A 16,272-nucleotide genomic window follows, 5' to 3' on the forward strand; every position below is an offset into this window, starting at 1 on the left:
CTTTTGTTTTATTTATCTAACACCAGTGGGGAGATTTCCCCTCACTTCCTGTCCCTATGATGCCCATACAAGAAATAAGGAGTGAGGTCATCACCAGGATAGGAAGAAACAGATGGCAATAAAAATAATACAAGAAGTTTTAACCTTTGACTACTGTACTAAAAATATATTTTTGTCTGCGCCTCCATTAAAGAATTTTTTCCATCACTTCCTGGCATGACATGAAGTGGGCAAAAATCTCCCTAGTAGGCTTTAAAGTTCAACACAAAATGTACTCTCTGCTCAAAATAAAATCTTTATCACTAAAACATATTTGTCTGGTATCAGGTGAGCTGGAAAACCCCTTTGCTTACTTGCAGGACAGCTATTTCCAAACACACCCTCTACAGGCTACTTGCTGTATGTCACATACAAAGTCTGCTGTATTAGAATTTAAGGAGTCAATTTATCACAGGCTCCAATAGGGTTTAAATCAACCTTAGAAGTCTAAGTCTAATTGATCTTACAGCAAGCAGCATATTAAACAGCACATACTTTAGCAAGCAGATCAAGCAAGCCTACGTGGGTGGAGCCCTGTAAAATGTGTCAGTTAGGGGGTAAATAGAACCAAGAAATAGGTACAATAAGTAGAATTTAGCACAGTTGCAGTGTTTCCTGGATATTCACAAACTGGATCCACTTGTTGCCTGGAACTGCTCTATATTTTATTAATACATACACTTAGGATGTACTTATATATAGTGTACTTATCTTTCATATAAAACAATATGATTTTAGGCTTAGTAGCCCTGTATGACAGTTAATTACATAAGCGGACAAAAAGAGGACTATCTTTTTTAGCCTTTCCATTTGTAAGATTTATGGAGTCATGTAGAGGTAGTAGAAGATGTAATGCACTGTTAGCAATAGTGCACACTAGTAATGTACATGATATAGTGCACAATAGATGTATATGGCAAAAAAAGCAATATGTGTTATATGAGAGCAAATGTCTTAAGGCTGATGGGATTTTAACAGAATGGACCATTACACAAGTGTGAAGTAAGGTCAGCATGGTAAAAAAAAATGCAAATTTAGTACATGCTTGTGTGGATTATCAATTAACAATTGTATCATGAGGATGTAGTTGAGCAGAACAAAGTAAAATCACTACTCATGACCAGGCTTTATATTGATATCTATAATATGAGCTGATGGTAAGCTAGTTTGCAGGCATCAAAAATCAAAACTGATCACAACTATGCTCACTGTATTCAATTCTGAGCAGAGCCAGTTCTAAATGATTCCCAGACTTGCACAAAAAAGGATGCATTTGTAGAAGTCCTGCTTTTTTTTTACATTAAAAATATTTATATAGCAAATTTTAATTCAATAGGGCCTGTTATATTCTAATGCAAGGGGTAACCTAAACTGTTATTAATAGTTTTTTCATGGAATTTTCATTTACAATGTGAAGGAAGTTTGAGTAATGAATGAAATATGAATGTATTGATATTACCATTTGTGTGCTCTACCTTGTTCCCCAACTGCTGAGATCTACCTTTACAGACTCTGCAAATATCTAGGTATATGATACACATGTAGAGCATGTGTAACTCCCACAACGTAGCGTCTGAGCAACCAATCACCAAGCCTTTGCTGTCACATGGGCCCCATGGGAGTTTACTTAGACCTGTGCAACTTTCAACTTTTATAGAAGATTGATACTAACATAGCAGCACGGACAGATCCCAGCAGTGAGGGATTTGGTAAAGAAAAGATTATCTGCTAAGGTAGCTTTTTTTTTTCCTCCACAAGGTCACATTAAAATAGGTGCTTTCATAATCTTTAGTGTTTATTTGTGCAAGTTTGTTTTCATTTGGATCATACAATACCAATTAAAAAGGTTGCAATAAAATGTGTCCTTTTTTTCCCTAGCTTTTCTACTTTTTTCTCTAATATCTACACAGTGTAAAAATACAACACATCATTTTGTGGGTATCTAACTCTAATGAACCATTCAGAAATAATATGTTCATATATAAAAAAAATGATACTGAAGATCAGATTAACAACTACAGATTGCTGGCAGTAAGTGTCCCTTGCTCCACTGTGGAGTGTAGGTCTCCTTATTTTTAATGAGTGAACAAACTATTAGGCAATTGTGTATTACACTGCTGATGTACCGTAAGTTCTTATAGATACATAGGGGTTGATTAACTAAAACGAGAGAATGAGAAATCTGCTGCAGCTCTGCACAGAAACCAATCAGCTTCTAGCTTTTTTTTGTCAAACCTAAACGAACAAGCTGAAGTTAGAAACTGATTGGCTACCATGAAAAGCTGCAACTGATTTTGCACACTCCAGTTTTAGTAAATCAACCCCATATTGTCTGTACGACTTAGATCAGGGGCGGGCAAACTTCTGCCCTCCAGGTATTGTGGAACTATAAGTTCCATAAGGCATTGCAAGAATCATGACAGCTAAAAGCATGACTACCGAAACTTGCCTACCCCTACCATAAATGTACTTATTTGGAAGTATTAAATTGTATTTTAATTGAAATGTTGAAATAGAGGTAGTCCCATCATTAAGACCTGAAGCTTATTGGCCCACTTACTTACTGACAGGTAGGGCATTCATACTCTGGAAGCATCTAGGACTGCTGGTACACTCTGCAGAAACTAAGTGAATTGATCAAGTAAAGTAAGTTTCAGTGAGCATATCATTTTACCTGACAGAGTGGCAAGATTACCGCAAAATTGGGCTATGCTGAACTGTTTAATTTTTTTTAAGAGCAAAATACCAGAACAGTAAGTAAACAGTGAATAAACTACCTCTATCCTCCATAATTTGAATCAGACATAATTTCTACATCACATATGCCCCTTTGGGTGGATGATCAATGGTAAAATCACCTGACCACATTGTATATAATTTCAAGACTGCAACAGCAAAAATCCTTCTACTCTAAAGGATCACATTTTATCACGTTCACTTTTAAATGCCATTTTAGCAATACCTTAATACAGAGAACGTAAACAGATTAATAAGCAAATAAAATGGACATTTTCCTAATTTATTTGAGGCTATAGAGCATAGAACAAGTGGAGTCATACTGGTAATAGTGGGCTGCATTCCCAGTTAATGGAACACTGCTCTTGGTTTAACATCCTTATTCTTTTACATGTACCCATAAGGCAAAAGATAATGCTGAAAAAAGTTTTTAAAGTTCTGCTTAAAAGTTGCAGAACACATTTAGTTACACTGACCAATAGCCAAAGGCAGCAGTGCAACTGAAGCTAGCTTGAGCGGGTTGGAGGTGACCAAGCTCAAATCCACCTTTATGTTTAGAACTGGCCGTACCTTCCAAGGTCTATATACAGTTTTGGGTACAATAAACCTTTGCATGTACCTATTAACAAATGAATGCATGAAAAAGTGTACTCCCCCTAACTTGCTGTTAAACTTTTTAATGTCTCTGCTAAACAGTGATTGCATTTGATCATAAATAGTCAGCTATTTTTTTTTTTTGGCCAACCAAAAACCTGGTTTTGGGTTTCATATCTGGCACTTGGTATCTGTTCTTACCTCTGCGTCTTGTTCCTGCAGACTGTAGGTTGTCTTTAGGCATTGCAGTGTTTTGGCGCATAAAGTCTTTTCCTGCAGCAGCAAATCCAAAAGCAGAACCAGCTGATCTGGAAGGATCTGTGAACAAAAACACTTTTGTTACTGGTGTTTTTATATGCAGCACAATTATTCATATATAGCAATCTCTAGTGACTCTTTCAAAATGTCTATATTGTTCAGAAGAAATAAATCATGTATACTAGAATTATCATCACATAGGGAAAAAAGCCACACTGTTGTGGTATCATTTATCATATAAAGGAAAAACATTCAACACAGCAAGTAACGCACTACTTGAGCTATTTCATGCATATAATTAATAAGACATATTTCTCAGCCAATGATAAACTGTGGCTTTATACAGCAAAAATATCTCCATTTTAAAGAAAATCTATAGAGAAAGACTGGGACGTAACCCACAGATACACTACACAGCATCCTGTCACTGGTTTCAAGAATTCAAATGACTGGAGTGTTGTAATTCAAGGTAAAACACATCTGCAAATAGTCAGAGAGACAGCGCACTTAAACAAAAAGCATGCCATACCACAGCACAAACATGTGTTTTTCCTTTTTATTATTTTCCTTTATTCTCATATTATGGATAAGATCAACAACTCTTCAGATGCACAGAGCATGTGCTTTTTTTGTCAAAATTGTCCACAGCATAAAACTTTTACAATGAAAGTCAAACTTTTGAAATTTTTGATCCGCCACAAAAAAAAGACATGTAAAAGTAACAGCTATGAAAACGAGAGCAGGTGCGCCAATAAGTCCTTGTTCATGCTTATGTTCTTAGGTATATTTATTATTAAGCATATTGTTTAAACCTTTAAAAGTGTAACACGTCATATTCCTTTTGCTTTGCTCTATCCATGCTGTGTTTTCATATTTCTGTAAACCAGGTGTTTCAGTCTTTTAGTAAATTATAGGGTACGACAGCTCAGACTCTCGCTTCTAACAATGACAGGCCTCTAGGTATGTTACACCTTTTCTCAACTGCCAAATGTTACACTTAAGTGCAACAGAATTACTATTTTACAAAATACGCATCATTTTGAAACCTGCTGTTAAATGCGAACCCTAAAGGAAAAAACCAAAGATCCCTTAAATATGGCGAAACGTAAACGCAGTACAATGCTTGCTGGTTTGCTAACAGGCCTAGGCTTGAAAAGAATCAAAGAATTCTGACTTCTGTCGTACATACACAGCCTTAAAAAAAAATCTGCATTTTTATCTATATTTCTGAAAATAAAATGCCCAAATAATTTATTTTGTGACAACAATCTAAATAGAAGCAAACGTGATATTGTATTTGCTGCAAACCTAGCTACCTCTGGATTTCACACAAAATAAAGGATATTGAATACCAAATAATACTTTCTGGCAAAATAATAAGAGATACTATACCAAATTCCCACAATTTAACATTTCACAGAACTCAATCCGGCAAACTGAATCTTTATATTTATAAAGACAAAACTGCAAACAAAATACCAAACAATTATCAACCGCAGTTTGATCAAAAAATACTAAAAAGAGAATAGGCTACTTCCTGCAAAAGTGATAAAATAACACATTATAGTAGATTTCATATTTTCAGCTAATCAAAAAGCAAAATGTCCCTCTGACGAGAACATGCCTCAAACAGAAAAAAAATAAAACACTGAAATACAATATAAATATAATTTGTTCAAAAACAATCTCAGAAAAAAAAAAAACTTTGTAAATGCTTTCAATTTACATGTGAAAAAAAACTTGCATGATGGTCCACTGGTTACTGCAAAACAATTCTGTTACTCGTTCTAAGATCACAACAAGTGCAGACGTTATCAACTGTGTCCCAGTAAAACTTATGAGAAATTACTTTCCTGTATGCACAGTTTATCAAAATATTTCTGATAAAAACTCAAGTCATTAAATCATTAACTGACATTATAACTGGATAACTTAAAAAAAAAAAACCCAGACTAAAATAAAATTAACTTGTTGCTTGCCAGAAATCCTAACTGAGAACCTTATTTGAAAAGTTTAACCAAAAGAAATGAAAAAAAAAAAAAAAGTAGCACAAGAAGATTTAAACATTTGGGATTTGCGTGCATTGGTGGATGGAACAAATTGGGCGTAGGTATACAGGTTTAAGCAAGACTCAACTCCAAAGGCAAACTAAGAAACTATAAAAAGTCATCCCACATCTTGTAAACATTCACAATACCACAGCCCGATGTCACAAAAAGCAAATCTGTGATGTTGTCACGCACCGAAAATTCGACATAAGAATTTCAACCATCATTAAAGAATAATAAAAAAAAAAAGTCTTTGCTTTCACATTACAGCAACGTGTAGTTGAAGGACATGACCCATCTGCCACATAATAGGAGACAAAGACCACCCACAACTTACAGATACAATCTGTCAATCCATACATTATGGCAAGACGATTAATGCCAGGTTCCGGGTGGGTCCACATGAGAAAACAGTTGATTACTGACCTTTCCTCACGCATGAAATGTGACACAAGTCTGCACTTGAACATCCCCAGCACCACCACCGACGACAGCACTACACCCAGGAGTGGGGATCATACAAATCACACTACAGCTGGCATGCCGAATATCCCATTTGGTTCAGCTTGCACTTGAATGAGGGTATTGAAATCCTCCTCGGAGAGAAAATGTGCTGTGGACTAATGCAGTAAGCGATTAATAGTGGCGTGTTTTCTATTATTACTCCATTATCACGCTGGGATCTGTGCCTAAATGAGGCATACTTCCTCCCTGATGCCATTTCCTTTTATCCTGCCTGTAGTCTAAAAGCGGATCAATGGGAGTAATACATATGATGTCACTTCAATTTACAGACACTGCCTCCCTCTTTCTCATAGTTCAGATAGATCAATTCTTCCCAAAAATGGTTAAGAAATGCTTAGGGATCTTCTTCTACCAGAAAAGGGTACTCTGCTATATTTATCCAAGTTACTACAGCCAGAAATGTTTATACTGAATTAAAGAGAGGAAAAAAGAAGGACAAGGAGACACAGGCTTGAAAAATACTGGCTAGACTTCAATGCAAACAATGCACACAACCAAATTAACTCATTGTGCACGCTGCACTGTACAGGAAAGCCTTTCTGCAAGATGAGGGGCACTCTCTACAAAAAGCTTTTGCAGTAAACAAAAAAGCATATTTAGTAGCTGAAACCCAATCAAAAAAACAAAAAACAAAAAAAAAAAACAGTTTTAGCTAGAATGCAAAAAATGCATTAAACTATATCATGCAGCTATCACTGTGCTTTTAAAGGTTTTTCTAGTCATTCTTACAAATAGAAGATTGGAACATTGTGCAGGGTGTGTTTATGAACACAAGATGTTAATCTGTCAGTCATTAGACATACATCTTGACAAAACTGCTCAGCCAAAATGTTTTTAAACAGTTTTTAATTAACACAAATCAACTGTATTATTATGCCAAACTATAATAAGTGTACATCGCTTATGCAAAAAAAAAAAAAAAAAATAATAATATAATTATCTAAAACCAAATAGCCAATAAAAAAATGTTTGTTTGCATTTTGCAAAAACTATTTTTATTTTATAATAATTTTTGTATTTCATTATACTTCAGAGTGAAGCCTCTTTTTATGCTGGTTGTTTAGGTGGGTTTAACCCACAATGACACTGCACTATACGTAATAGGCAGACATACGTTTATTGAAAAAAATGGCTACCCTTTTAATGTAATGCAATTTTAATTTTCTTAGTTACAAAAAAAGTTGTAAAAAGAAAGTTTATTAGAGTCCTCAAGTCAAGTTATAACACAAAACAACATTTGCAGGTTGCAACGGGAACACACTGTAGGACATTCCATTCAGTGTTAGTGTACTCATGTGAAAAAAATCTTGCAAGGCTTTCTTAAAGGGCCAGTTCAGCCAAAAGTAATATTTAACCTGGTGAAGGAAGTCACCTACCAATTTCTTAAACACATAAGGGACTCCAACAGAGAAATTGTCCTTGCAGAGTTCTGGCCCTTGTTCCCACCCATCTTGCAGGTTGCAGCTGTTTCCACTCCTGCTGCAGTCTGAATATTTGATATGAAATAAATTAAATATTTAATAGCAAAAGGCTGGTAAGCAAGCTTAAGAGTGTCAAGTGCAGAGATCTCCCATTTGGGGTAGGAAATAATAAACCAAGTGTTTTGGAGTATTACTAAACCAACAAAGGTTTTTGTGACACTGGGCAGGTAAACAAAATAGTGCTTATATGTAATGGTCAGAAAATAACCGTAGAACTGTAATGTATGTTTTACACCAGGGGTCTCAAACTGGCGGCCCTCCAGCTGTTGCGGAACTACAAGTCCTATCATGCCTCTGCCTATGGGAGTTATGTTTGTAACTGTCAGCCTTGCAATGCCTCAAGGGAATTGTAGTTCTGTAACAGCTGGAGGGCCACCTGTTTGAGACCCCGGTTTTACACCATTAGGCTTGGAGTGCTTAGATCTTTTGGTTATCAGACTGTGGCTCCAGTATCCTCACCTGACTCACACTTAGGAAAATACAGCATATCATGGACTCTTTGTGTGTCCAAGTGCTGGCTAGGAGCAGACAGAGATGCAGAATTAAACAGCAACCTGCTAACCAAAGGGCTCCAGGCACCTACCCATCATGCTTATGAAGTATATAGTCTGCCCAGGGTTTACAAATTCACACTACAATTTATCGTACCAGAAGGTAAATAACATATACACAAATTTTTATATACAGAAAAAAAAAAATGTTTACTCTTATCGACTTTCAAGGTCACCCCTATTAAATAATGGTAAAATAATGGTATGTAAAATTATAACTCCATTAGAAAGAGGTTTAGTGTGGTGTACAACTAAAGATTAATTTTGGACATTTGCTAATAAATGTGCTAGAATCAAAAATCTAAATAAAAAGTTCATACTTTCCTGCCAATCTTAGCTGTATTACAGAGATGCTACTACTGCTCAAAGAGTCTTTAGAATGTCAGATTCCTGGTCCCTTGCTACTCTCTATGGTTCCTCAAGCTGGGCTGTCACCTTGAAGGGTGCCCAATGTCTTAAGTATCTGCAATAAAGAGCAGATCAATGGCACAGGTGGCAGAGGTAAGTGTAAACTCTTTTCATTGCAGAGAGATCTTTGATTATCCTGCAACAGGGCTGCTTTACCTTGGCATAATTTATGAAAAATGTTTATATATTTAAAGAGACACTGTTGATATGATATGTGTCAGATACTGAACCAGCACTCGACCAGCACTGCTAGATCTGCAAGAGAATGAAGATTTCATTCAACTGAAAAGTACTGGTAAGTAAATTACATATATTTAAAAAGACCCTATCATTGGAAAACAATAGAGTTTTACCCTAAAGCACTGCTAGAGGGCTACAGGTTCCTATATCAAAATGAAGCAAAGACTAAAAAGAATCCTGTCAGGATATAAAATGTCAGGATAGAAATATAGCAGCTGCCATTGCAAATTTGCTTTTGAAGGTGCAAGATTCACAGCTGTCTTCCATACTCTTCTTTCACCTGTGCATATAAGGTGTCCCAACATGACAGCCTCATGAGCCCGTATCTTCAAAAACAAGTCCATAATCCCAACTGCTAACACCAACTCCTGTATTTCTATCCTGACAGGTTCCCCTTAATATTAGATTGGTGACATTAAACCACTACCTGCATTCCTCTTCCATTCCTTTCTCTCTACAATCGTTTCATATTACAGAATATGCCCCAAAAATGTCTACCTACATAGTTACATAGTAGTTGAGGTTAAAGGTTGAATAAAGTCAACATTCCATCCAGTTCAATCTGCTGTTACTGGGTTTAAATAAGGAGACACTGGAAATGCATGGAAAATGCTGGGGAAAAAAGATGTATCTAGAGAATCAAGCATTGGGTTAAATTTTATTCTGCCTCGGTCTGCGTTGATGGAACTTCAGGCAAAAACAGGCAACTTACCTGTAAAGATGGAAAATGTAAAAGTCATTCACACTTGGATGTCATTATTTGTTTGATTTTTTTTTTTATTCAATGTTTGGAAGTAGTTTTAATATTCCTGGGCCAGTAGCAGGTAATTGGACCACTGCACAGTGTCCCGTTTGTGTGTTGCAGAAAATATACTGACCATTACAGACAACACAATTCTATACTGCGATAAACCCTTCAACAGCCTGTTCCACTGTGGTGTGTTAAATGCACAACAACAGACCCCAATCATGCTTGATGTCGTTTCGATAGCCCACCACAATGCACATGTGTGTGTGAGGAAGTTTCATTGGGGTGCTATTTAGAATGAACCCCAGTGCACCAACATCTATTACACACATTACCGCATTGCAATTTTGTAAGTGGGCCCTCAGAAAAAAGTCTTATCTTGAGGAGAGTTTCTCCTTCAAGGACACAATGGGATTGATTTACTAAAACTGGAGAGTGCACAATCTGCTGCAGCTGTGCATGGTAGCCAATCAGCTTCTAACTTTAGCTTGTTCCATTAATGGATAAGTTCACCTTTTAGAATCAATGGACCACCGCATCGCTCAACAGCGCCATGGTAGTTCATTGAAAAATACAAGCAAACACTGTGAATAAATGACAAGGCAGGGCGGAGCTCCACATGGCTGCGTTTTCTTTAGATCGTGGCAGCAACAGGGGAAGGGGAGGGGGGGACATGAGCTGGTACATTTGTAGCATGTTACACCCCGCATATGTTACAAAGGTACGAAAGGTGAACTTATCCTTTAGTCCAGGTTCACACACATCCGGTGCGGGACACCGCATGTAATTCGCACAGGAATGGCAGCACATTCCTGTGTGAATTACATGCAGTGTCTATGGGGTGTGATTTGAGCCTTGGATTTCTATGGCTCAATTACACCACATTCACACCAAGCTCATGAAGGATCCTTTTTTTATCTGCACCTGAATTGAATCACATGGGTGTTCACACCCAGGCGATCCAATTCTGCAAATCTAACTGCATTTTTCAAACCGAATGCAGGGGGTCGTTAACTTAAGATACACTCTGCAATCGATTTGCATGAAGGGGTTGTGATTTTAATGCGGTGCAGAATCCGCTGTGAATTCGCACCACATCTAGTGTAAACTGAGGCTGAAGCTTTAACAAAAAAATCTTGGAAGCTGGTTTATAAGCAGAGCTGCACCAGATTTTGCCCTCTCCAGTTCTAGCAAATCAACCCCTCTGTCAGTTACATACCATTTATAAACTTCTTCCTGCACCAACAGATTAATTTAAAAAAACAATGAAGGGAGCAAAGAGCTAACTGCAAAGTGTAGTAAACTGTAGCAAATACTCAGAATTCTGAACTGTGATTAAATGCTGCATGTTGCAGATTGTGTTTTGGTCCTTGCACTGTAATACCAAATAAAGTCATAAACGTGTTAAGAAAATGAAGGGCAAGTTTTGGCACCATGATGGGTAGTTGGTTAAATGTTAAATTTAAGGGTTGGGTCAAGTAATAAGGTTGAGGAGAGAGATTAGGGTTAAATGTTAGGCTGACGACAAATGTTAGGAAAAGGCAGGTGTGCTCGCAGAGAAATTTGCATTTGTTTTCACTGCTGAAAGCTCAGCCCAATAAATTTCATCCTCAGTCTCCAAAGGGATACAGAAGCTGGAGCTTACTTATCACACAGTCTGTTGACACATTGGGGTTTATTTACTAAAGCTAGAGAGGGCAAAATTAGTGACAATTCTGCAGAGAAACCAATCTGCTTCTAACCTCAGCTTGTTTAATTAAGCTTTAGCAATAAAACCTGGAAGCTGATTGGTTTCTCTGCAGAATTGTCACTAATTTTACCCTCTCTAGCTTTAGTAAATAAACCCCATTGCACCCAATCATAATAACTAAAAAAATACAAAAAAAACCCCACAAAATTACAAAAAGCTTTTCCGAATAAAAAAAAAAAAGGCTCACGATTAAAAAAGTAAATATAAACTTACACTGAAATCTCTCAATTCATGAAATGCAGACTTAAATCTAAAGTGTCGTGTGCTCAGTACACGGGTCACACACATGCAGAAAGGGCTAGGATGTATGTCCTGAGCCACGTGAGGATTAAACATTACAAAGGTAGTGTCTGCTGCTCCTATGACTGAAACTATTAGGAAGCTAAGGTCTAACTCACAGAGGTTGGATTACTAAAGGCAAATAGGCATCTTGTAAGGGAAGCTGAAATTTTGCATGGGAAATTTCACTATGCAAAGATTACCCGCTCATGTGCATAAAAAAAAAAAAATAGAACAGCATATTTGTTTGCACATGATTGGACGATAGACTTTAGCAGAGCTTCACCTTATTTGCTAAGCTCTGGGGATAAATACCTTGCAAAGTGCAACTTCCCTTGCAAAGTAAACCCAACAACTATTTGTCTTTAGTAAATCAACACCACAGTGTAACATTTCTTTAGACTGGGTAGTTATTGTCGGATAATCAGAAAAACTGATTTTAATTTTGCATATATCACACTACTACTTTAAAATCATACCTGTTGCCAACAGCTATCATTTTCTGCATCATACTTGTACTACACAGCATTAATATACACATTTGCAGATCGGTAAGGGTTCTTGACACCTATTAATGATGTGTAGAAACATTCTTCGGTAGTGATTGTCAAATTTACAAGCTTTGAAAAGGTTCAATGTTGGACTTATTTGTTGGATAGGGCAAAAAGCCCAGCACTACCAAGACAAGGAGTCAAGTACAACTTCATTGTACATCGATGTGAACAGACACCATTGAAAACAATGTGATATCCCTTTTCATGCGATTCTGTGAGACTCACGTCGCATTTGAAATTGCATTAATGTGAACCAGGCCCTACAAAAAGTGTTCAGTGCTATAAAATGTACATCTGGCAAAAATACAAAATACTTTATGCTTTCTCCCTGCCTAACATTATGAGACAATTAATAACAAAATAAACTATGCAAAATGGATTTGAAGAACATTTATAAAATGTAAATCCCAGGACCAGCCAATTGTTTTTTTTTTGTTTTTTTTAATAGGATAAGGAAAGTGCATCTGTGAAATTTTCATTGATGTAATTTGGAAGATTTTGTCAATAAATGATTTGCACTTTTTTTTTCTTTTTAATTTTTACTGGATGAAATTAAAAAAGTGTAAAAATTAAATATGAGCATTTCATAACTGATAATGTCAAAATTAGAAACATAGTTTCATAACAGTCACCAGCTGTTTCTCTCCCTTTGTCCTAGTGTAAGAAATGTACTGATACTGCTCTGGATTGTTCATTAATTAGGGTCATGTGATGTTGTTACTGTGTAGCTGGTAGGGAGAGTAAAAGTTGTGTTTGGTTCTCTGTGCTAAAAGCCTAGTAGGCATAGCATAGGCCAGCCATACGTGGTGCAAATCTCAGCCGGTTCAGCAGCAACTGGCCAAGATTGGAACTGTTAATGGGCAGGTTGATCTGTGGTTACAGGACAGAAATTCGCTCTGTGTATGCCTGGCCTAAGTGGCTGCATTTCTTTTTCAGGCTTTCTTTCTTTCATTTTCATCTGCTTTTCTGGCCGGTAAGTCTGATATTGTTCAAAAGAGCAAGCCCTATTGCAGATGTATTAGTTACATGAATAAGACAAACCAGAGGTGTAACTAGAACCTTCAGGGCCCTGGTGCAAGAAACCATGAAGGGCCCCCTGACCCTCTGGTCCCGGGCATGCTGGGGGTTATTACTGCACTCACTGACATTAATGTTGGGTACTATTGTACTGCAACTTCTTCAGTGTGAATTGTGATCTGCTCCAAAAAAAATGCAGGGCCACTAAGGTGTGATAAGATCTGATATTGTGCGGCCCTACATTAGTGTTGGGGGTCATACGTGAGGCCCTCTGTCATTTTCAAGTTGAACACCACCGGGTATGAGCTTAGACATGTTCAGACAGGAATCTGAAACTGCCTGAGCTATCCTGCCAAGAAGCTGTTACTGCAGACCGCCAATCATGAGCAACATTGTCCTGCAGGCACATTACAGTATATGTGCTCCTTGAAAATGCAGTGACAGCTTCTTGGCGGGATAGCTGAGGACAGTTTGGACTCATGTCTGAACACACCGATGCTTCCTCACCACCACTGCAGTAAAGGATAGGAGGGTTTTGATTGGCTTTAAAACTTAAAGGGCCACGGTGGGTGGGTGGTAAGGGGTTAAAAACTCCTTCATGTCATATCTGATGACTCTGATCTGATGGTTACTTCATGTCGTACTGTCATACCCAGTGACCCTGACGTTCCTCCATGTCACACCCAGTGACCCTGATCCCCCATGTCACACCTACTGACCCCAATCCTTAATGTCACAGCTGGTGACCCCAAATCCTCCAATGTCACACCTGATGACCTTGATTTTTCCATCCTGATGACCCCGATCCCATGTTACACCCGGTGACCCCTGATTTCCTGTCTTGGTGACCCTGATCACATGTTACAACTGGTGATCCCTGATTTCCTGCCCTGGTGACATATTATTTCCTGTCCTGGTGACCCTAGTCCTTTGTTACACCCGTGGCCCCGATCCCCTGTCCTGGTGACCCCAATCCCATGTTACACCTGGTATCCCCTGATTTCCTGTCCTGGTGACCCCAATCCCATGCTACATCTGGTGACTTCTGATTTCCAGTCCTGGTGACCCTGATCCCATATTACACCCAGTTACCACTGAGGGAAAAGGAGACAGTCAGGGATCATATGTCCTTCACCATCCTCACACCACTTCAGAGCTCACAGAGGCCCCCTGCCTCTACTGGTGCTGCCCTCCAGTGCCAGGCTCTGGCTCGGGTCCAGCTCCCCTAAACTTCTAGCTCAGGGAAGTGAACGGCTCTTAGCCTTCATCGGTCAGCTCTATGCAGAGTTCCTTCCTTCCGGGGATAAGCCCGCTCAACTCCAGCAAAAGAGGATTGTCGAAAAGGCAACACTCCTGCGAGCCCCCTTCCTGTTTGTTCTGGCCCCCCACAGTAGTGGAACACCAGGGCCCAGTTACAATACACAGTGACCTTTGTGACCTTGGTAGTTCCGCCGCTGAGACAAACCATTTACCACTGGCAGGGATGCTTACAATGATCAGTTTTTTATTTTATTTATTTGGGTAAAACCTTTGTCCCAAAAGGAGAAAAAAATGTTTGCTGTAACTGCTTATATAGAGTAAGCTGGAGTTTGTCTTCAATTTCTTGAATTTGAAATGTATTTAACATCTGCTAGTACATCTAACGCTCCTCTCCTCCTAGACTGACAATGCTGCTGTCCAAATGTGCCCCCCCTGTGTTCCTTCATCCAGAGCAGGGGAACTCTAATACAGTAGGTGTGTTACTGGCCAGATCACCAGGTGAAAACAGACGGAAGAAAGCATAAAAATGAAAACTAAAACAGCCATTACATCTAATGATTAGTAAGCTGCAATATATTACATTTTTGGTTTTGAGTTTAATACTACATTAGGTGATTCTCCATCATTTAACCCACCTATCCCTCCAAACCCTAACGCTAGGCCTAACCCCCAAAATTAACTCTTAAAAGCTTTCTTACCACTAGCATTTATCCTAACCGCTAAAGTGAACCTAGCACTAGTGTATTAATAACACTAACACCTATTCTGTTTCTTTGGTAGAAGCTTCTGTGCCACTAGCAAGCAGTCACATGCAGAGCCAAGATCTTGGTGCAAGAAGCACCTGGTCTGATTACTAGTCTTGTTGCGCTGAGAATTTATCTAAAGCCTGGTACACACTAATAGTGCTTTTTTGGTTCAACCCAGCAGGTCCGAGACGCTGTACTAACAAACCAATTGTTAGTACAATAATCTCCCCTGCTGTGCTATTGTGTTCTGTGCTACCCTGCCAGAACCCTCCGATCAGTGCTCTCTGTAATTGGCTGTGAGCTCTGATCGGGAGATGATCTGCAAACCTTTTTTGGTCATGCCCCATAGACAGATGCTTTTGGCGGACCGGCTGCAGTACACCCGGGCCGAATGTCAGCCGGTTTCTATTGACATTGGGCCCGTATGTACTAGGCTTAAGGTTGATCCATATCTAAAGTGATGCAAACACTTCCTTTTTTATTTTTACCGAAACATTGAGAAACAAACAAATGGCATCATTCATAAATTCCCAAAAGCTTATTTCTTCACTTTCCTTTAGGTGAAGGACCAACAGTGGTACCCTGACTCTAATCAGGGAGGGCCTAAAGCTCCCCACGCATGTTACAATCTAATGTGTGTTGTAGCGTATATGGTGGCCCTAAAATGACCCCAGATCTGTGTATTACTCCTGAAAATAAAGAGGTATTTTCAATTTCTCCCTCCTACTTTCCCCCACCAAAAAAAGAGTACACCTATACATTTAAATACCTGTGTATCATAGGAGTTATAAACATTCACTGCAGCTGTTTAATAATTGTAACTTAATAATTGTAAATAAGCATCTCCATTAAAAATGGACTTGTTTATGACCAATATTTCTTTTTTCGCAGCCAATGTGATTATTATGTTATGGTTTCAGTTAACGCACATGGCAAATATAAAATACATTATTCTTACGTCATATTGAGATATGCCTGCAAAATGGCAAGTTCCTGCATATACTTGGACAGATATTTTACCCAGAAACCTGTGCTAAG

At 38.3% G+C, this 16,272-nt stretch overlaps 1 protein-coding gene across 1 annotated transcript in view; it reads right to left on the minus strand.

The window, feature by feature from the left end:
• The window catches only part of AOPEP (aminopeptidase O (putative)), a 719,157-nt gene that overhangs the window by 58,477 nt on the left and 644,408 nt on the right, over window positions 1–16,272 (minus strand). Inside the window, exon 13 of the mRNA XM_082267412.1 lies at window positions 3,571–3,687. Coding sequence (XP_082123538.1) covers window positions 3,571–3,687 — 117 coding nt within the window. The remainder of the gene's footprint in view (window positions 1–3,570; window positions 3,688–16,272) is intronic.

This window comes from Pelophylax lessonae (assembly GCF_965119305.1).
Source record: "Pelophylax lessonae genome assembly, chromosome: 1".
Classification (NCBI taxonomy): Eukaryota; Metazoa; Chordata; class Amphibia; order Anura; family Ranidae; genus Pelophylax; species Pelophylax lessonae.